The sequence below is a fragment of the Microchirus variegatus genome (genome assembly GCF_963457635.1).
Source record: "Microchirus variegatus genome assembly, chromosome: 1".
Classification (NCBI taxonomy): domain Eukaryota; kingdom Metazoa; phylum Chordata; class Actinopteri; order Pleuronectiformes; family Soleidae; genus Microchirus; species Microchirus variegatus.
In genome coordinates, this window is record NC_139802.1 from 38,171,843 (window position 1) to 38,194,729 (window position 22,887).

General features: G+C 41.9%; 1 protein-coding gene across 1 annotated transcript; it reads left to right on the forward strand.

The window, feature by feature from the left end:
* Nucleotides 1-7,078: 7,078 nt before the first annotated feature.
* LOC310931449 (zinc finger protein 703-like) lies at nt 7,079-10,649 on the forward strand. Its single transcript, XM_083894600.1, has 2 exons — nt 7,079-7,384; nt 8,361-10,649. Exons 1-2 carry the CDS (start codon nt 7,142-7,144, stop codon nt 9,879-9,881), a joined length of 1,764 nt encoding a protein of 587 aa, XP_083750726.1. The 5' UTR covers nt 7,079-7,141; the 3' UTR covers nt 9,882-10,649.
* The last annotated feature ends 12,238 nt before the right edge of the window (nt 10,650-22,887 follow it).

Consider the following 22,887-nt stretch of genomic DNA (forward strand, 5'->3'; position numbering starts at 1 on the left):
GCTAACAGCAGTTAGCATTTGGAAAAGTGATCATTTGCAGGCTTTAGCAAAAAGTATCCATTGGACAGATAAATCCTCTGAGGCTGGAAGTTTGTGTAGAACTCTGTGCTGCACTGTGGAGCCAAGAATAGAACTTTTCGCGGACTTCCGGTTTTGGGATACCGTTTCCCTCACCAGCACTCTCACGTGTTTTACAGACAAAGCGGAGCTTCGCGAGACAACAATTCCAGGAATTTAGCGCATTGTGACGTCCCAGTGAGCGTGGAAGTCAACATTGCATGTTTTATCTCCTGTACTTAGACTGAGGAGAACCACAAAAACATGAGTGAGTCATCTTTTTTCACACTTTGGCGACTAGTAGGGCCTCCAGAGTCATTAAAATGATTGAAAAGTTGATTTTTGCATTATATGGGAGCTTTAAGACTCCCATTAATGCTGAATATTACTCGTTGTAGATGTTTTTTGTCGTTTTCCTGACTGACACGACTATTTACTCTATACTGCCACCACGATTTCCAGTGATATTGCACGTTTCATGAAATTAACGCAAAGTTCGAGCTTAAGGCTCCATCTGTCTTTTGCGCAGAGTAAAAAATAGGCTGTTCAACTTTTATCAGCGGACATGTTGACCTGCTGTTTGATTAGCGTTTGTTCATAAGTTGTTTATAATGCTTTCCATGTTTTCTTGTTTTTCCCAGTTTTTACATCAGACGTAAATGAAGCACAGAGTTATGACATCATCAACCAGCAGAGCAGCAAACGACAATGACGACGACGGAGATAGAATAAAATCTGTCGAATCACATTGGATTTGAACAATGTGATTGCTCATCTGGCTGTGATTTCATCAGGTATGTAGGGACTTTTTTTTTCTTTTTTTAAAAAGAGAACTTTGGAAATGAACACATGCTTTGCAGAAACACAGGTGTTAAATTCAGCCGCCTTTCTTTCCATTCACATGTGAACGATTGCTTTTTAAAGATGAAGCAGGACCCTGGAGGACATGCACAAATATTCATCAGCTCTTTCACAGAAGGCTTTTTTTTTGCCCACAGGTAGTAAAGGATTAGGACTGATTTTGCACTCAATTGTGGATACAAAGGATTCAGAGAATCAAAGCCCCTCACACTGCGACTATTTCGGGCTGCTGCTGCTGCTAATAGTCCCTGTCAGCCATAATTTTTAAGTACTTTAACCAATTCATTGTATAATTAGGTTAGCCAAATTAGCTCATTGCAAAGTCAGTCAGCAGGCAGTAATGCAATAAAGTTATTAACATTCCAGATTTATAGAGCCATTAATCCATGTGTCTTTATCTCCGTTTTCTTCACTGGTTAAAAAAAAAAAAGGTGTTAATTAATAAAAGAAAACAGAATTTAGTGCGACAGGATCTGTGTTTGACACTGTACTGTTGGTGTGTGTGTGTGTGTGTGGGGGGGGGGGGGGGGTTTGACGTGCTCAGGGCGGAATCCTTAAGATAAATGAGCCATCACTCGAACACGTCAAATTAAAGGCGCACCTGCACTTAAGAGTTTACAGAAATTTTTTTTAATAAAGAGTCTACAACGGCCTTTCAACCTCGGTGTAACAATGAAACCGCATTTCCCCCTGTAGCATTCAGATTCATATAAGGGTTTGGAATCTAAATGACAGCTGTACACGTGAATGATGATTACTCAACAAGTCGCTTGAATGGCGATACTGTGTTTTTGTCAAGTGGCCTTTGCAAACGGGCCTCGCATGAAGGCTTTAAATCAAACATGTGACTCGTCCTGTTTGTGCCTCTGTCAACTATATTTATGTTTTTACCCCTTTGACCTTTGTGTGTAGCATGAAAGAACATCCTGCTGATTATATGCTTACAATATGGGGACTGATTTATGTGACGCGAACTAGGTCAAATCATTTGACCAGCATGTATAACCGGGTTATGTGTTGCCGTTTTGCTAAATTATTTGCTTCTCAGTGTCTTATGTCGTACAGAGAGAAATTATTGTATAACTTTTTTTAAATGATGCTATTTTATTTTGAAATCCCAGCCCAAATAAATAGAAGTGACGCTTCTGCTCAGTTTTACTGGCCGTAGAATCAAGAAGTATTGTTTTATAAGTTTAAAAGCAGAAGCCTGTGTGTGTGTGTGCGTGCGTGCGTGCTCTTGTCTTTCTATGCTTTTTTGTGGGGACATTTTTCCTTGTGGGGACATTATGCCCGGTCCTGAACGAGGTCCCCACAATGTGGCAAAGACATGTAGATGCGTGTGTGTGCGTGTGTGTGTGCTCTTGTCTTTCTATGCTTGTGGGGACCACCCCCTGGCAAAACACCTTTTATGTGGGGACATTTTTCCTTGTGGGGACATTATGCCGGTCCTGAAAGTGGTCCCCACAATGTGGTAAAGACACGTAGATGTGTGTGCATGTGTGTATGATCTTGTCTTTCTATGCTTATGTGGACGACCCCCTGGCAAAACACCTTTTATGTGGGGACATTTTTCCTTGTGGGGACATTGTGCCCGGGCCCAAACGTGGTCCCCACAATGTGGTAAAGACACGTATATGTGTGTGTGTATGATCTTGTCTTTCTATGCTTATGTGGACCATCCCCTGGCAAATCACCTTTTTAGTAGGGACAGTTTTCCTTGTGGGGACATTATGCCCGGTTCTGAACGTGGTCCCCACAATGTGGTAAAGACACATAGATGTGTGTGTGTATGATCTTGTCTTTCTATGCTTATGTGGACCACCCCCTGGCAAAACGTGCGTGCGTGGTGTGTGTGTGTGTTCCATAGAGAAAAGAGGGCCTTTCGTACACAGTATACTCGTATTTTTAGCCAACACTTGTGGCAAGACTTCAAGGTTGAAAATGTCGGTCAGTCCACCAGTTCACTGCCGACGAAAATATCTCAACAACTGCCAACCGAGTCCTTTTTCTCCTGATTGTAATCGTGCTCTAACTACAGCTCCCGGAGTGTGACCGATGCACAGCAGGAAGGTCTCAGGTGTAAATAGCACTGAGTAATAAAGGAAGGCTGAGCTCCATTTTCCTTCAGAGTCAGTCAGTTTGCCAACCCGAGCCTCGTTAGTGTTTCCTTACATTTTCCAGTGGCACAATTGTTTGGTTTTTTTATCAGCAAGGTTGTTGTTGTTATTGTGAATAAAAGAAGAATACAAGTCTTTTTTTTGTTTTAAAGTAGGTTATGGACATTTGTATGGACTCGGAGGACGACATGAAAATGAAACACAAGCAAAGCCATTTTAGTGTTTTCACCTAACGCCCTCATTTGCTTGTTGACAGCCGGATGAAGGATGAGACTCCTGTGAGTGTATGACTTATTTTCTCAGCTGACTGACTTTGATCTCTGCATCATTACGCTCACAGAGGAGCCCTTTTATTTAATTATTTCTTTGTTTTATGAGGGTTTATGCCTCGTCCCTCAGAAGTATACCTCTCTCTAAGTGGTCAGTCGAAGTTCCCGCTCACGACTTTGAGCCGCGTTTCATTAAATGGAAAATTAGAGTTTCTCACATATCCATGATTGCTCATTTAGATCAGTGGTTCTCAAACGTTTTACACCACCTGAGAAAAATACTGAGCTCTCAAAGTTACAACATGATTAATATACAGTGGTGTTAATAGGCCGAGCAAAGTCAGCTACAGACTTTTCACACAAGGCAGATTTATGCTCTCTCATCATCATCCTCTTCCTCACATACAGCATACTTTAGACACTGGTGTACACTACTGTTCAAAAGTTTGGGGTCACTTAGAAACGTCCTTATTTTTGAAGGAAAAACACATTTTTTTCAATGAATCTAACATTAAATGAATCAGAAATACACCTCATATACACAAATACACATCATATACATTGTTAATGTGGTAAACGACTATTCTAGCTGCAAATGTCTCTATACATAGGTGTATAGAGGCCCATTTCCAGTGTTCTAATGGTACATTGTGTTTACTAATGGCGTTAGAAGACTATTGGATGATTAGAAAACCCTCGTGCAATGATTAGCACAGCTGAAAACAGTTTTGCTTGTTCTTTGACGAAAGGGCAACATTATTATTTGGAATAAAAATCATTATTTCTAATCTTGTCAATATCTTGACTATATTTTCTATTCATTTTGCAACTCTTTCAATGGCTAAAAGTGTGAATTTTAATAGAAAACACACACAAAAAATGGTATAGGTGACCCCAAACTTTTGACCGGTAGGGTAGTGGAATTAGATTAAGATGTAGCAAGAGATAAGGTGACTCTAATTATTATTATTTTTTTTTTAGTTATTTGTTTCATTGTCTGTGCACTCCAGTAAAAATACCCTGGTATAATACAGCAGAACAGTATTTCTGATTTAACCACCAGAGGAAGATTGCGTGTAACTGTTTGAGAACCATGTATTTATATTATAAAAATAAATATATGTGCAGGGCAGACACCTAATAACCCAAAACAAATAAATAATGTTAATTAAATATCCGTCGCCTCTCACCCTGAGCGATTCTCGCTGCTGCAATGTTTCCGTCTCTGTTGCGTGTGCACTGTGGGACTTTCCCCGTTCTCATTATTTTCCCGTTATTAGCTGAACTGTCGAAGTAATGAACGCCCAAATCATTTGATTGCAACCTGTTAAAAAAAACAAATAACGTTGCAATGTTAGCAGTAAAGATTTGGTGGCGATGTGGGTGGTCCACATAGGACTGACTGACTCACTGCTGACTGACTGTGATATTGAACAAAATAAAGAGCTGAAATTGGAGGCTCACTATCTATTTGGGAGTCCTGTAGGGCTGCAACTAATGATTCATCTGTTGATTATTTTCTCCATAAATCAAGTACTTGTTTGGAAACTGTTGACCAGTATTTACCAAACCTGGAAATGATGATGTTCTCAAACCAAAATGATTCACATTTAAGAAGCTGACAATTCAGAAAGCTTGTTTTATTAATGGAAAGAAACACTCATGACTCGAATATCAAAATAGTTGACGATTAATTTAATAATGTATTAATATTCGATTAGAGCCATTAATCGTTGCATCCCTAGTCATGTGCACATTTGTGGCCTTGCCACTACAGAACTACATATTGTATCCTGGGGTTGGATATATAATTGTTGATGCTCTTTGTTTCCTTGGATATTAATGTACTGTACATACAACTCCAGAATATAATGTATATTTGTTTTCCTGTGGGATATCATATCATACATATCCATGCATATAAATGTTGTTATACAGTTTCTTACTGCTAATGTGCTTTTATTACTGAGGTTGTAACGTTAATGGCGCTTTTGATACATCTACTAAAGTTAGTCATTTTACCATCCACTTTAAAGGTGAAGTAAGTAGTTTATAGTGACATCTAGAGGAGAGGCTGAAATTTATAACAACGAACTGCTCCTCTGCTCACCCCCTCCCTTCCCTGAGCGCTACGGTATCCTCAGCCGGTCAAATGTTGTCCTCGTCTTTCTCAGTGGTGCGGGCGTACGCCTCATCTCCGCGCTCGATTTGTTCTCTCGGGTTTGTCCTTACAGGCTCCGGTAGAAACATGGTGTCTCGCTGCTAAGAGTGGCTATGCAACAGCGCCCCGCGACAATGTTTTTTTACATGACTTTTTGAAAGGAAAATGAAACAAAAACTATTATACAGCGACTAGACAATGCAGGAGCACATAATATGTATACAAAAGTGGATTTTGGGTAATAAACCCATAAATACTACTCTGTGTCCCTTTAATAGTGATAGAATAGACACTTGGTGGTCACTTTATTAGGTACACCTGTTCAGCTGCTTGTTCACTGTCTGATCAGCCAGTCGCATGGCAGCAACATACATACAAGTCTTGTATAAAGTACCTAAAAGGTATACTGGAGTAAAAGTGAAGTATTTTACCAGAAAATGACTTTGGGAGAAGTTGAAGTCCCATTTTACAATATTACTTAAGTTACAAAAAAAAAAACTCTTAAAGTATATGACATTTACTGTACCGAAAGTAACTTTCTGATAGAAAATGTATTTAAGTTTTAGAAGTAAAAGTATTAAAAATATGAGGTTTAGCTCAGTGAGTCATCTTTCAATTGAAGGGTTGTGAGTTTGAATCCTGGCTGCCAGTGTGTCTTTGGGCAAGACACTTATCCCCCACCTTGCTCCTGTGTACAGCTGCATCGGTATTGAATAATAAAACTGTCGTGTAAAGCAGCTCATCAAGACTAGAAAAGTGGTGTATATAAATACAGACCATTACCAACACTACTTCTTCTTCTGATTTTATCTGGTAGTAAAGAGCAACAAAGATAGTTAGAGGAAATGTAGTGGAGTAAAAAGATTTGCCATGAAAAGTGCTAAAATATAAATAAGATGGGAATTTTGTAGTACAGTAATAAAGTATTTCTACTTTTTTATAATGCAACAATTGTTGTAGTAGAAGTAGTAGCAGTACTTGTTACTTCAGTGAATATCAGTCTTGTTGGTGTCTTTTTTGCTGCCTCCTTCTGGCCAAACCCATGATTTGACACAGTTTTATTCAGTAAACGCTTCATCCTTTTTACGAGTTGATGCTCGATATTTATATGTTCAAAACGCCTCATCAGCAGAAATCACCGAGCGTCTCTTCTGCGTTATTATTTATTAAACTTTAGAGCAAAATGATGTGAAAGGGGCTGTCCGGAGGACGCCGTGGCCCCGCCCACCTCATTACTCATGCGTCCACCCAGCGCCGCTCGCTGAGACTGGTGCACTTTGAAGTGCGTGTGTTGTGATCAGTGAGCGGCTGAGTTCCGGACTGAACACACGCACTTGGGGACGCTCGCTCTCAACACTCTCTGGACTCTATGAAGTGGAGGCTGTTTACGCACCGACACACAGGACACTCTGCCCCGCTTTACGCGCACCACGCGGTGGATGTTTCTGCTCTACTCTTTGGTTCATTTTTGTCTAAGAAATAAAGAGAAATAAGGGGGGACATTGGAGTAAGGTGGACATGCACCGGGACTGAGAGGCGCGTCTCCGTCCTTCGGGACATTTTTTTTCTTCTTCTTCTTCTTGAGGACAAACCCCAGCTGTTGTTTGGTGTCTTGTATGGATTATTTTGGAACAAGTCGAGCACTCGGCACCTGAAAGCGCAGCGCCCTCACTCCAATGAAATATCTGCCCTTGGGATCAACTGCGGATCGTGTCAGTAAGCGGATCGTGCTCAGCGAGAACAGCCACTCTCCACTCTCTCGTCCCGGCGTCCCGGTCTCTTTGTTGACCCCCCAGGACCCACTTCGCCAGGCAAAGCGGCTCCCAATCCGAGTCGTCAAGATGTTGACTGCGCACACTGGACACTTGCTGCACCCGGAATATTTACAGCCTCTGACGTCCTCACCAGTGAGCATCGAGGTATTTATTGTCTTTTGCACCGTGTTGCTACTTTTATCGTTTCCATATTTGCAGCGCAGTGCTCAGCAGTGTGTGTGTGTGTGTGTGCGTGTGTGCGTAAAACGCAAAGATAGCCCAGGACGCACTGACATTCCCTCGTTAAAATTCCACCAGTTTCAATAAAATTACCTTTGCTTTTAATAAATAACCACAAACTACCATTCGATGTCTTCTTGTCCACACTGAGTGTTTTGGAGAAGCAACAAACAAGGTTTTATTTTTTTACCTTTTCTCAATTACTATTAAACATTACGCTTTATTGGATCAAAGGTTAATAAAGTGACTCCAGTTAAAAGTGGAAATGAATAAACAACAGTTTTTTGATCATTGATTATTTGCCAAAACGTGACGAATCGCTCTTGTCATGTATGATAAATCTGCAGCCATACTCATTTCACAGGTCATTTATTATCTATCGATAAACCTGTTATGATAGGTTATTTATGTATTTAATCATTTATGTTATTATGGGGGGTAAAAAAAATAATACCCATCACAACCACCAGATGTCTTAAGATTATTATTTTTTTGTTGTTGTTGTTCTTCAACAATGATTTTTAACATTGATAAATGGCAAGGAAAAAAAACAACGTACACTCAATCTGTTTTTAAAATCGTGGGTGATTATTTACCTTGATCGATTATTTAATAGTCAATCAAGACACGTGCCTGAAATTAGGGAAATAATGTATTATTAAATAATTATAGACCGTGTAAAAACATGTTGATTGAAATTTTAACCATCAGGTTAACAGCCTTTGTTTTATTTTATTTTTCACACTATGTTTCTATATACTGCGTGTGTGCGCGTGTGTGTGTGTGTGTGTGTGTGTGTGTAAATTTCACTTTCCACAGCTGACTCATTTATGATTTCCTGCATGAAAATACAGTTTAAAACAAAAATCTGTGTGGTAATCAGATTTGTGTTTTCTTGTAGCTGGACGCCAAGAAGAGCCCTTTGGCCTTGCTGGCGCAGACCTGCTCTCAGATTGGTAAACCAGACCCTCCATCCTCCTCCAAGCAGAGTTCCTCCAGCAGCCAGGGAGACAAGGAGTCCAGCAGCCGCTCAGCCATCTCCATCCTGAAGCTCGGAGAGCACCGCCCCCCGCTGGACGACAAGTCCAGCTTCAAGCCCTACAATAAAGGTAACGGGGACTCTCACAAAGACGGAGTCACCAGCAGCGGTGATAAAGTCGGGTTCAGAGTGCCCAGCAATAATGCGACCTCTAATGGATCCTCTACCAGGGACCAGCAGTCCTATCCGCCCCACGCTGCCTCACCGAGCTCCAGAGCCAACAGCAGCTCCCCGCCAGGACAAACTCAACAGCAGCAGCACTCTCACAAACACAGCCACTCCCCTGGTGGACAGTCCTCGTCACACGGCCACACTCCCAACGGAGACGCTGCGCACGAGCGAGGCAGTCCCGTCGGCATGAGCAGCAGCAAAAAGGACGCTGACGCGAACAAGGCCAACTCGGACAGTCCTCACCACGCAAACTCCAGCCACGTCCGAGCCAGCACCAACTGCAGTAACGGCAGCTCTGACGGCGGCTCCAACCACGAGGGAGGTAAAGCAGAGTCTGCGCAGCCGAACCTCAGCTCTGGACATATTACACCCATTTCCCCTTACAAAACCAGCCAACCACTCTTCTCCCTGCCCTCCTCTAATATGGGCTACCATGGATCTGTCGTGGGAGCCTATGCAGGCTACCCGTCTCAGTTTGTTCCCGGGCTGGACCCGACAAAGTCGAGCCTCGGTGTTGGAAGTATGGGCGTACCCGGAAAGCACCCGAGCTCCAGCCCTCTCACAGGGGCCTCCCCTCCCTCCCTCATGCAGGGTCTATGCAGGGACCCCTACTGTCTAAGCTACCCAAGTGTGTCCCACCTGGGTGGAAGCAACTGCAATTCCTGCATCCATGACCCTTCCTCCAGCCTCAAATCCAGCTTCCCATTGGTGTATCCCTCGCACCCGCTCCACTCTCTCCACCAAAGCTCCCTGTCATCCTCCGCGACCTCCTCCCTCTCCCATCCCCTCTACACATATGGCTTCATGCTCCCTAACGATCCCCTGCCTCACGCGTGCAACTGGGTTTCAGCCGGAGGGCCGTGTGACAAACGTTTCACCACTTCAGACGAGCTGCTGGCTCACCTCCGCACGCACACAGCCCTGCCGGTTGGGATGGACAGTAAGCTGCTCGCCGCTTCCTCCTCCGGTCCGGCCTCCTGCCACCTTCACCTGCCTCAGCAGAATAGTCCAGGCTCCATGCCCAGCTCGCTCTCCCTCAGAGCTCCTCCCGGTCTGGGGTTAGCTCGCTATCACCCGTACGGCAAAGTCCACCTGCCTCCTGGTCCCCCGTCCATTTCCCTGCACTCTCTCCCCACCACGGGCCCGTACTATCCTCATTACACCCTCTACGGACAAAGACTGGGATCTGCATCTGCACTGGGATACCAGTGATGCAACGTGGACTCGCATTGAATAGTTTGACCATTTGGGAAGTATGCTTGTTAGCATTTTGGTGGAGAGTTAGCTGAGAACTACTGTTATCTGTATAAGGCTATAAACTTCCGCCAGTTAGCTTAGCTTAGCACAAGCAATTTATAAATAATCTCTTTAGTTTTTAGTTAAAACGTAGAAAATTCACCAAATTTTTGTTTGTAAAACTATTTAAAGGAATTAGTGATTATCAAAACAGTTGCAAATTCACATTTTTGTTTATGGCCAAATAGTCACATCCTGTCAGCTATGCTCCGTGCTAAGCTAGGCTCAAAAGTAGGGCTGGGCGATATGGCCTCAAATCAATGTCACGATATATTGAGCAGCTCACCACGATAACGATAAATGAACGATATGTTCGTAGTTGCTAAATGACGTCATCGCCTAATTTGCATAATTGACCATTTGCCTGATATAAGTGCCCGAGTGTCTCAAAGGTACATGAACATACAGGTAGCCTGCCTACCTACACACGCAGCCAAAAACAACTTTTATTTTGTCTGCTTTTTTTTTAAATTATCAAATGTATCGCAAAATGACGTCGATTGTCGTCGTAAAATTTCGATAACGATACATTTTCGATATATCGCCCAGCCCTACTCAAAAGTTGTTGATTGCAGCTTCATATTTACAGTGTCAGACGGTATCAGTGTTCTCATTTAATTCTCCGCCAGAGAGTCGACAAGTAATATTTCCCACAATGTCAAAGTATAACTTAAAGTTAGTACTTAAACGCCGCAGATATCTGCTGCCCGTGACTTCGGTCTGGATTTAAGTGGAACAATAGGATGAGAGTAACAAGTCCTGGATTTTGACTTGAGAACATCTCCACATTTTCTTCACATATATATGTATATATGTGTATATATATATATATATATATATATGTACACATATATATATGATGTTTGTTTTTTTACTAATCAGACTCCACTCCTGAAGTTCAGAGGACACACGTGGCTCATGCATGTCTGCACATTGCTCGGATACTTTTGCAACAAGATGCCGTGTAGGTGAAGTCCGCCGCCCCGATGTTCTCGGGCAAATTGATGGTTGGACGCCGTGTAATAGCTCTTGGATGTTCTCGCTGCAAATGACGATGATTTAGTGCAGAAAAATGTGGTCGGGGGGGGGGGGAGGGAGAGTGGTGGCATCCAGCTGACGTTCGTCTGGTTCCAGTGGCCGAGAGATGCATGTACACGCTCAGCACAGCGTACACACTTGACTGTTTCCTCCTCAGCCCACATGGATTGTGATTTGTTTCGATTCCTTTTTATGTTTTTTTTGTTTATTCCTACTGAGAAGTCGTATTTATTTAATGCCCGGGCATCTCGCTTTCACGCTCGCCAAACCGTATGAATCTGTTCTCGTTTTACAGTCCTCTGAGCAAACGTGTGTGGTGGGGGGGGGCCGGATGACAGGTGTTGAATATATTGTGTCTTAACACTTCTCCAGAGTTGAATGTTGAAATCACGTCTCCCTCTGAAATCCTCCGCTTTTATTATTTCGTTACTTTCGCAGGAAATCAATACAAATGAGATGTGATATTTTTTTGTAAAAAAAACAAAAAAAAACGGTGCGCCCTGTGGTGGCATCCAGTGAAAGGGGAGGTGGTATTTTGTTAAATAAATCTCACTGAAGATGTATTTTCTCTTGTCATCATTTCTCATTCTGTCGTTTTTTACCGTGATGCTGACAAACCTGGTGCAGCCAGCTCTTCTTGATGACAGATGAATCCACACTGAACTCATCCTCATGGCAGAGGATGCAAATATTGAAGATAAAATCATTCTACTTCATTTTTAAGTGTACAATTAAGTGACTTTAAATATTGTATAATATTTTGATCAGGAGTTCGGTTAAAGGTGCCATATGTAAGAATGTGGCCAAAAAACGGTTACTACATTCAAATTCAAAATACCGAGGTCTTTTAGGTTTCGTTTTCTGACGTAACTGGCAACCCGTGGTTGCTCGGCAGCTGAGACTCTACTGACTGCAATGATTGGTAGACGGCGGTAGGTGGCGCCACATGCCAAAACATGATTTCCAAACATAAACATGATTTGCAGTCTGCAAAATTTTATTTTTAATGCAAATATTTTGGCTGTACTGTTGTTGTTTGTGATTTCAGTTTGTTATATAAACATTATTCCTGAGTCTCTGTGACATATTAAGAGGATTTTATGGCCAGTTGCTTTAGATTTATTACATAATGCACCTTTTAAGCTACAGAGGCTAGACCATCATGTTTTTTTACGGTGGCCCATAATGGACAAACTAAACCTCTTTTGAGTTTTGATACTAACTGGAGGCGACATCGTTTCTCTAAGGGTGAGGTGAGGGATATTCAGCTGCAGCATCACCTATAAATGTTGCAAAATTTTACTTGCTGTACCTTTAACCAACAATATAGGAACTTTTTTTAAATAATAATAATAACAAAAATAACACTCTTTTCTGCTTACAGACATTAATTATGAGGTCCTTTCAAATGTATGTGTTCTTGCTTGTTGCTCCTACAAACACGTTTATTTAATTATGTTCATTATGTTAAGTACACTAAGTGCTGTTTTTAGATTTTAATTGAATATTTCCTCCTTCGTCTGATCCACTTCCAAGTGTTTCCTGCCACAGTCTGACCTTCACGGGTGGCGAGAGGCTTGAAATGGAACGGAAGATGTAAACATTTGTCAGCAGACACGTCAGGGAGGCTTTAGCGGCGAGTGGGTTTGCACAACAGGCTATTTTTACTGCGAAAGAGTCCCCGTGAAGGATGACTCTGGGTGTGCTTTACTTCCACAAATGTTTTTCGCCGTGTTGACAGTGAGATTGTAAGCAGACCAGAGCGATGCAGCTGGCATTCCACCGTTCTGCAGGGAACACGGCGTCTCTTTAAGGCAACAGCATCCGAATTCAATCGATTTAGTAACTGTGTCCTTTTTTTTTTTTGTTTAAATAAAAGCAAGGAATTTGAAACAATCTGCAGGAGATGCATCCCTGATGTTCTCTGGTGGAGACTTCCACCAGATTTTCCACCAAAATAAGGGCCAATTCCAATTTCAATCTTAACCCTCAAGCTCAACCCTTAATCTTAACTGGCCCTCAAAACCAAGTGTTGAGGGTTATTTTGTCACTTAGAAATAAGGACACCCCTTAAATGCAGATACGTCTTCAGACTGTGGGGGGCAGAATAACGCGTCCAGTCTGTCAACTCCAAAAAAGAAGAAGAACACATTTACGTCACGATTATTTATTACGATCCGTTTGTCAGTCAAGTTATTATTAGGTTGTCAGTTAGTTATAAGATGATACTCATACAAATACCACAACCACGGACATATTCAACTGACAGTTAGCACACACCACGATTTGAAAAATAAACAATAGTAAACGATCGCTTGTCCGCACCGGCCGGCTATTGACAAAAGATCGTAAAATAAAAATAAATGTTACGCAACAATGACGTCAGTAATCCATAATATGGGCCTAAACTAAGATAATACAATGGTTTTCATAATGTTTATATCTCTATTAACAAAGAAAATACTTATTTGTAGTGCATTCGCTTCGCTGCTTTCGACGCCATCTTTCTTATGTGAAAACACGCAATGCATTCTGGGTAGCCCTTGCTCCCAAGGTTGGTCTCGGGAAATCTCAATATTGAGGGCGATACAGCCCTTAAACCCGCCCCTCGACTTAATTTTTCTGAGAATCGGGACAGCACTTGCGCTAGAGGGAGAGCCCATTTTTGAGATTGGGGGTTAAGATTGAGGGTTAAGCAAGGAATTGGAATTCACCCTAAGACACGACACAACAATGCACAAAGCAGCGCACCGACTGAGCCGCCAACGCGGGATCACGATAACCATCAGAGCCAAAGCGCTGCTTCCTGCACGCGTTCAAGATGAAGTCCTCCTGACAGTCGCTCCAGTTACCGGCGGCTGCCTGCCGCGTGATTGGCAGCCGTAATGCGGCCATTTCCTAGCAACATGACACCGTGACACCCTCGGCCCTAGTCTAGATGACCCACACTGGTCACTCACGACTCTGACAAGGGGTCAACATAGCCTGTCCTCGCTGTAACCAGAGAGAGAGCGCTCCCGATCGAGACGCTGCCGTGGGGTGTCCGAGTTCGACAGGAGGGCATGAGATCTTGTAGGTCCACGCTGAAGGTTTCGTGTTCCCCACATGTGCCACAAAACACACACACACTTAGCTTATTAAGTCAAATAAATACGTTGGCTGTTCTCCAGGCATTCGGAGAATCTCGGAGGTGGTGGAAGTGTGTGGGAGAAGCGGTGTTCGGTGTTTGTTGGGTTTCAGCGTGTTTTGGCTTTCCCCCCGACAGCTGAGCTGTGTTCAGTGTAGCAAAGACGTGAAGCGCTGGATTAGAATGACTTCCGTTGGTGAAATCTGTTTGTTATTCAGGTTTTTTGTGTGGAGGATTCTGTGGTGAAGTTTATGTTGCAACCAAATGAATACTCCTGTTTTCTAGAAGAAATGATGCAATTTGTCCTATCTTTGGTTCGTCACTGCAGAATCATGAAAGATGAGCACTGTAAATTTACTGATAGATACTGATAGAAACATAATATTATTTTCCTGTTGATAGATTTCTCTAACTCCTGCACCTTTCTATACGGTACTGTATGTGTTTTTTAAACTATAATATCTAAAAAATGGACGTAGTCTTCCGGTTTGAATCCTTCAAGAGGAAACGTTGCTGGTTCCAAAAAGAACTCCATTTGAATCTATGGGAAAATGAGTTTACTTCTTATTTGATTTATAACATCAGTAAGCATTTTCTAAAAGCCTGAGGATTTTCAAATCTGACTTGATTTTAAAGACGTGGGAGACCACAGCCGCGGCGGCGACGTTTTTAACCGTTTTTTTTTATTTTTTTTTTTTTTATGTTTTAATCCTTAGAAAGACGTGCAGGACCGCACAGTTGGCGTTTAATCAAACGACTTCAGGGAGGAGATTCCAGGGATTTGGGATCTCACAGAAACTCGTGAGATTTAACAGAATATAAACAGACATGAAGGCGTCAGTTAATATGTGGTGTGTGCAAAAGAAACTGCGGATGAAGTCCTGGCTGAGACGATGGAATCTACACTCTTAGAAATAAGGGTTCCAAAAGGGTCCTTCTACAAGGGCTGAGGTTCTACCTGGAACCAAGGGTTTTTCAAAGGTTCTTGGGAACACTAATGGTTCCAGTCAGGATCCAGAGAACCCTTTAAAACCACTTTCCTGAATAAAGGGTTTTAAAAGGGTTCTTGGTGGAACCCTCCAATTGGGTTCTAGGTGGAACCAAAAAGGGTTCTTCTATGAGGACAAGCTGAAGAACCTTACATGGTTCTACTTAGCACTTTTATTTCTAAGAGTGTACTTTGCGAGTACAATTTACAGTTATAAACAAAAGTACATCCATTTCCCAGTCTACTCACTCTCATTGGTTATTTGCTGTTCAGTCTTAATATCTGATGATATAAGACTTAATATACATATGATTTTAAATTGGAAAGACTCTGATGCGTCCAGTGGTGTTAAAATTGTGTCTGTTAATCCCTTACACAACAGGATTATTTGGCCAGATAATCTGCTCAAATCAGCCTAAAATCGGAAGACACCCACGATTTTCGGAAAGGGCCGGATCGGGACTGAAATCTGGTCAATTGTCCTCTAGTCTGGGTTATAGGCTTTAGGAGTTAATCGCTATAGTTTCAGCTTGTCAATAGAACATGATGTCCCCCATTTAGAGGAAAATAAATAATAAATAACAGCATATGAGTGGACACCAGTGAGAGATCCAGGTCATTTTTCATCCATCTTTATATACAGTACTGCTGATAAATATTAGCCTTTCTTTATTTGGCACCATTACATCATTTTATAATGGTCATTTACGTGTGTTGTACCTGATATTTAAATAATAACGTGATATCTACAAGGTTGGATTATTCCTGAACTGAGCGAAAGAAGTCTATATTTTATGTTCTTTCAGAGTATAGGGAGCAGGGGGGAGGCTTTTTTTTTTTCTTTTTTTTTTCACAAAATGGGTTATTGAACAAGAATGATGTTTCATTTAATCCATCGCCCACTTTAGTCCACAGGCTGAACTGTTTAAAAGTATTCACTGGATTTCCATGGAAATTGTATAAACATTTGCTCTCCCCAGAGGTCAGAATGGGAATACGACTGACGCCGATCATCACCCCCCCCCCCCCCAACTTTTCTTGTAGGACAACCGTGAAGTTGACGTTTGTGGTCGGAGCTAAAATGCCTTAACTTTCAGATGGATTGCCATAAGAATTTAATGTGGAACTATCATGCCTCCCGCGGGACACGTTGTGGTACTTGGTGATACCGACGACATAAAGTCAAAGTTTTAATTGGTCCATTACTTTGCTTTATGACCAAATGCGTGCAGAACTAATGACATTCCCATCCACCTGGACTGCACTTTTTTTTTAGTGCTACTCATCAAATATTAGGATACAAACACACTAAAAACAAAAAAAAGGTAAGCCTCACTTTCCTTGCTCACCCATGTAGCCACTATCTGAAATGTATTTCCTTCTCTCCTTTCCCTTTTTTACGCCAGCCACAGAAATTACATCGACTCATTCATCCTTCTTTTTCTGTTTTTTTAACTTTTATTTCCCACTGTCCTTTATGTTATAGAACACGTGTCAAACTCAAGGCCCGGGGGGCCAGATGTGGCCCACCACGTCATTTTAAGTGGCCCTCGAGTGGTTAATTGGGCTTAAAAATCTGTGTTAAAATAGGTATGTGCCGCTTTAAGGCGTGCGTTGACCTTAAACTACATTTCCCACAATGCATGGCGATCACCCGCAAAGTGACGACCATCACCATCGCGGACCAGGTTACATCTTTAAAGCATCATATTTCTAACTTGAATAAGTAATAAGTACAGAAAGTTATTTAGCAGAGAGTAGTTACCTTTATTTTACATTATATTTGCTTACATTTAGTTACATTTATTCTGTACGACGGTTACATCTGGCCCTTTGGGGCTAACCATTATGCTGATGTGGCCCTCAGAATAAATGAGTTGGACACCCCTGTTATAAAAGTTGGGTCCAAACGTCCTGCTCAAAGGTCATTCAGTCATTTTCCCCCCACCCACGTTTCCCATGTCAACAAATGACATTCATCCTTCACATAATAACTCAACTCATGCTTACCACAGCCTCCCCCCCCCCCTTTTCCCCCTTTTTTATATAGCTGTCTAAATTACACCCAGAGTGAGGAGGATATATTTCAGTGTAAAATATAAAAAGACTCTTGGTGTTGGTCTTGGAGGTGAAGGCTGTTTGCTTGGTCGGTTCTGAGTGAGACCTGGATACAGTTTGACAGCTGCAGTGAGTAATGGTGACAGACTGCGGGGCTGCTCCTCCGCTACATGACAAGTCTTTAATCTCTCCATCAGTGTAAACCGGTTCAAAGGAGACGGCGAGATAAACGAGAGGTGGAGCGGAATAAGGAAGACGTGCGAGGACGTTTCTGTGGCTTAGTGGACTCATTCCCTTTGTCCTCAGAGATAGTTTTTAAAGAAAGTTTCTTGCATTAAAACCGTTAAGTGTAGTCACAAATTATGAACATCTGCGATGCTCTCTCCGAACTGTCTGTGAGTTAGCGATCGTGGACCGCTTCCCAGAAATGGACTCCTTGGCTTTCAGTTTGTCTCCTTTCCAACTTTATCACTTCATCCATCATCCGACTATAAGGGCTTTTCAAGTGGTCCAAAAATAAAGAGGACACAGATGTCAGCCGTGCTATACTGATGTTTCTAAACCGCCGTAAACCCATCACTTACATCCGCCCACAGGCTGCGAGAAGGAAAAGTTGAAAATGCACTTCTCTCGCCATGCATAAAAAACACTCCAACGAAAAAACCGCCGCCACTACACGCCGCTCGTATCTTAAATTACCCTCGCGACAACAAATGAACCTGCACTCGAGCAGGTATTTCTGCATCTATGCATCTCTTCACATCCCACGCCTCGCTCCTCACGTCTCGAACCTCGTCTGATGAAAAAAAATAAAGTCGACAGGGGTAGTTTAGTGGTGCACAAAAGGGCAAACGCAATTATGGTTTTCGCTGCTAATATGCATGGCCCCAGCTGGTTTTGATCTGGCAGTGCTCTCGGGGGCTCCTCGCTCAGTTGTCAGCTCTCATGCATCACAGGGCCCGACGCTTTGCGGAAAAAACGTGCTTTGGCAGTGACCTAGCGGAGGCCTGGAGGCCAGCGGGTGCTTGTGGGTTAGCCGCATGCAGCGGGGTGGGGTGGGGTGGGTTGTGGGGGTGGGCGACACCATCCGCTCCCTTCCGCATCTGGATCCTCACGGTCACATTTTCTCGTTGGTTATGGTTTTTTCGCGAAAAAACGTAACTGGCTGTAATTGGCCGGCGTGACCCGGAGCAGACGCCACGCCACAGACTTGGGAGGTCAGGACGAGGATCCAAAATACACACACACACACACACACACACACACACACACGGAGGGATGGCAACAGAAAGCGAGCGAACGAGGGAGGGAGAAGCCGAATGAGATGCTTGCATGGAAATAAGCAGACGTGATTACTCAAATACAGTCATTAAGGAGGAAATGTTGTTTTTCAAGCTGTCAGGATGATTAATGAGAGAGAGCAAATCCACTCAAAGTCTGTTGTTTAGTCTAACCACCAGACCTGATCTCTGCCACTAACTTAGATCAGACACGATGTGTTTGTTCAGCAGTGTGTGTGTGTGTGTGTTGAAGTTTAGTAAAAAAAAATGTGGAAAGCTTTAGTGAAGAGAAAGTGCTATAAAACAAGCCCTCCGGTAATTTATGTGTCTACAGTTTGAGGAGAATATATAAAATCCTACACAAGATACTTGTTCTCATATTAACTATAGCTACAGCGGCTAAATCAGACAGCGACTGTTGAACTATTGCTGTCTCCATATACAGTACATACTGCTTAGTTTTGTTGTCCTCAGGGTTATTTTATATCTATTATTTTAGTTAAAGGCGCCATATGTAAGAATGTGGCCAAAAACGGTTCCTACATTCAAATTCAAAATACAGAGGTTTGGTTTTCTGACCTAACTGGCAATCAGTGGTTGCTTGGAGGCTGAGACTCTACTGACTGCAATGATGGGTAGATGGCGGTAGGTGGCGCCACATGCCGAAATGCAAATATTTTGGCTGTACTGTTGTTGGTGAGTTCAGTTTGTTATATGAACATTATTCCTGAGTCTCTGTGACATATTAGGAGGATTTTATGGCCAGTTGTTTTAGATTTATTACATAATGCACCTTTAAATCTCCGTATCACGAGGACCTCGATGACAGATGCGACAACAGTAACTAAGCTGTGTTAACAGTCAACTTCAAAACGAATTTGTTTGCTCAATTTAAACGACTAATGAAATCTTTGCCCCCCCATAAATGAAAACATGTCAGTTTTTCCCTAATGCAGCAGCTATTTAAGAGTTTGATTATCTGTTTTTCCGTCATCTGCAGCCGCATTCGGTGAAAAAACACACCGTTTTTTACGCTGCAGCGGATCACCTGCTCCCCGATGTAAGTGTCAACACATTCTCGAAAGAAAAAAAAATTAGCCGTCTCTGTGAGTTTTCCAGCCCACACGCTGCCAAAGTCCTCAGAAAACTCCAGATGTCTCCCGAATCACGCTGGAAGGCTGATAAGGAATCAGCTTTCAACAGATGTCTTGTTGCCTGGACTTGTGATTTACTGGCTGTGAATGATGAAACAGAGTGTTTCAGTGTCTCACAGCACTGACTGGCTTTCATCATTATGCAAGCAGCTGTGGGTCCGGGTGATGTTATGTCAGTGGATGGGAACGAGGACAAGATGGCACATTAGTTCTTGACATTTTTTTTTTTTTTTTTTTTTTTTTTTGCCTCTTTATTTGTGTCTCTGGACCAGAAGGAAGGCGTCGCTCGTATGTCGAAAGTATGCGTGACGTACAAATGCCGGAATGTGCGCAAATAAAAAAAAAAAAACGCTCTGTCGTGACCTTAAACTGTATCTTGACATAAAGAATCCACTTAATAGCTTTTAGACAGAAGGATCTAAGGCTTATATAGGGTTGTTTAGTTCTCTTTTTTATAAAAGTTATCTTGATGATTGCTTTTCTTATTGACTTTATCAACTGATTAGTATGCTTTTTGACGTTTCTGAACATCAAACGGCACAGTTTTCATTCTTCTTTTATTACCTTACACTCAGTAATGATGTGAATGTCCGTCTATTTCTTTTCTCCATTATTTAAATTCCAGCCTATTTTACCCTTGTATATTTTTTCTCTTTCAATCCCTATTTCATTCATTTATTGACTTATTTTTCTTCTTTTTTTATGGCACTTTTAAATTGAACGTTACTCTGTTTTCTGCCCCCGATTTTATTGATATTTAAATTTTTATTCTATTTACCTACAATGGAGAAAAAAACAGACTAGATCTAGCTGGCGTTTCCTCGTGTGCAAAGTGGTGAGATAAGCATTTCCACAGCTTATTTTTCCATGTATGTGCTATCCAAATTAAGGCTGTGAGTGATTGACAATTAGAACCATAAAACACAGCGTTTACAGCCATTGTGAAAATAGCGTTTTTGATGATGATGAGTTGAGTGTCTGGACCAGATTTCATGGCAGTCCGTCCCCGTGGCATTTCAGCCGCAGCCGTAAATGTCAGCTTCATGGTGGCAGTGGCATGGAACCGTTTCACCGTTAGCAGGAATCATATGGGAACCATGAATATCTGTACAAAGAAATCATGGTAATCCGTCTAATATCTTTCTTGCAAATGCTAAAAACGTTCTGCTGTAAAAAAAAATAATAAAAAAAAATAAAAATCAGTGTCCCTGCGATAAGAGGAGTCGGCGTGAGGAGAGTGTTGTGGTCGCTCAGGAGGAGCTTGTGTCTGACAGCACCGATGACTGACACAAACAGTGAGGGAGTTGGACAGATGAGAGCCACAGGCGTCGGGAGTAGGGGATGGAGGGTGTGGGTGGTGGGGGGTGTAGGGTCAACACATCGCCTGTGCATTGAGTGTGGTCCGGCAGCTGTATGCATAGGGGAGCCTTGGCCTCCTGCTCTGCATGTCAGGGGCCATGATTAATGACCTGCAGGCCCTGCACTGCTCCCCACCACCACCTCACCTCTCCACTGAAGTCACTGCAGCCACTACTCATTAAACTAATGTACGAAGCCAGGGACAGACAGACAGACAAGAGCCCGGGAGAGCACGGCTTATATTATGCGCGTACAAAAGGCAGACACACGCTGTGAAAACAGTTTCTCTCGCACTTTTTTTTTTCCAGGTAATTTCGGGGGCCGAGGGCGATGATTTTCTTGCATTACTGCGTGCGCGGCTGTGAGCCTGTGCAGCGTCGAAGGCTGAGTAGTAGGTGCCCGTGCGCCTCTGTACTGGTTCCCAGCTTGTCAGGCAGCTGTCGAGGAGTGATTTATGACCACTAGAGTCCAACCTGTCTTCACTGCCAGTTCAGTATTGTTACAACTGACAGCTAATGAGGCCAGACATGCTTTCAAGCAGAGCACTTAACAGGACTTCAATCTTCCCCCGTCACAAATACCATTTTTGCACTCTCTCTCTCTCTCTCTCTCATACACACACACACACACACACTCTCTCTCTCTCGGAGTCCACCCCCACCCCTCCTTCTCTATGCCTTCCTTGTTCTCTGTCTTTCTGTGGCAGAATATCTGACAGGCTCTGAAAAGGCCTCTGCCTACAGAAGGAGATGTTTCTCTCTCTCCCTCAGTAGAAAGAGTCCTGCTCTTTCATGCTCACATCCACCGGTCGTGGGCATCAGCTAATGTTTGATGTGATCTAATTATCCGTCCGTGCCTTCCTGTATTTAGAAATGAGAAGTGCTAGGAATAAAAAAAATATTATAAAAATAGATATAGCAAAAAAATAGGAGAATCTGGAGGACTATAGAGGAAGCATCTAAAAACAATGTGTTTTTGAAAAAATATATACTACTTTTAGGCATTGGAAATACTTCCATAACACTATATTTCATATATGTTTCCTTATAGGTATCCTTATATCCTTATATGAATATATTTATGCGGTAATTACACATACTTTGAGACAGGATACCTAATTGATATGAATCCTCAGATTTATAAAATGTTATGAAAGTTTTTGCCCTTTTTCTGTCCATAAAGACATTTTACAAAAAAATATATATGTATATGTGTGTGTGTATATATATATATTTAAATATAAATATATATATAGATATATTGAGATATAAATATATATATAGATATATTGAGATATAAATATATATATAGATATATTGAGATATATCTATATATACACATACATATATATGTGTATATATATGTACATATATATATGTGTGTGTGTATATATATGTGTGTGTGCATATATTTATATACACAACTCATTTCAGCTTTCACTCAGGTGCCAAATTTAATCCTTATACGTTTCATGAGAATTAGCCATTTAAAAAACAAAAAACAACGACCTGTTTTTTACATCATGATCGCTCGGATTTACCTCACTCTACTATATATACTACACCTATATACTTACTGTTACAGTCAAAATATGTATGTTACATGTATGGGTTATACCCAGATATTTGACCATATGTTTCCTATAAAGGTAATAATCTTTGGTATATTTTCAAATATTTTTGACTGACACACACAACGCTGGCTTCCTTATTCGGATAATTGAAGGTGTAAAATATGAAAGAAAAATCTACAAACAGACAAAATACACTCATTTCAATAAATACAGAGTCTAAATCGGTGAGTAATAACTATCTACTGGGTTTTAATGAAGTCACTTCTTTCATGAGGGAAAATAGTAACTGAATCTAAATTAAGGGACAAGCATATTTGCACATTAGCTGACCTAGATTGGATTTGG

Bases quoted from the DNA above. Each gene is read 5' to 3' on its own strand.
- LOC310931449 (XM_083894600.1), top strand. From the start codon at position 7,142: ATGAAATATCTGCCCTTGGGATCAACTGCGGATCGTGTCAGTAAGCGG. The intron at 7,385-8,360 runs GTATTTATTGTC...GTTTTCTTGTAG, and splicing joins CCTCACCAGTGAGCATCGAG to CTGGACGCCAAGAAGAGCCC.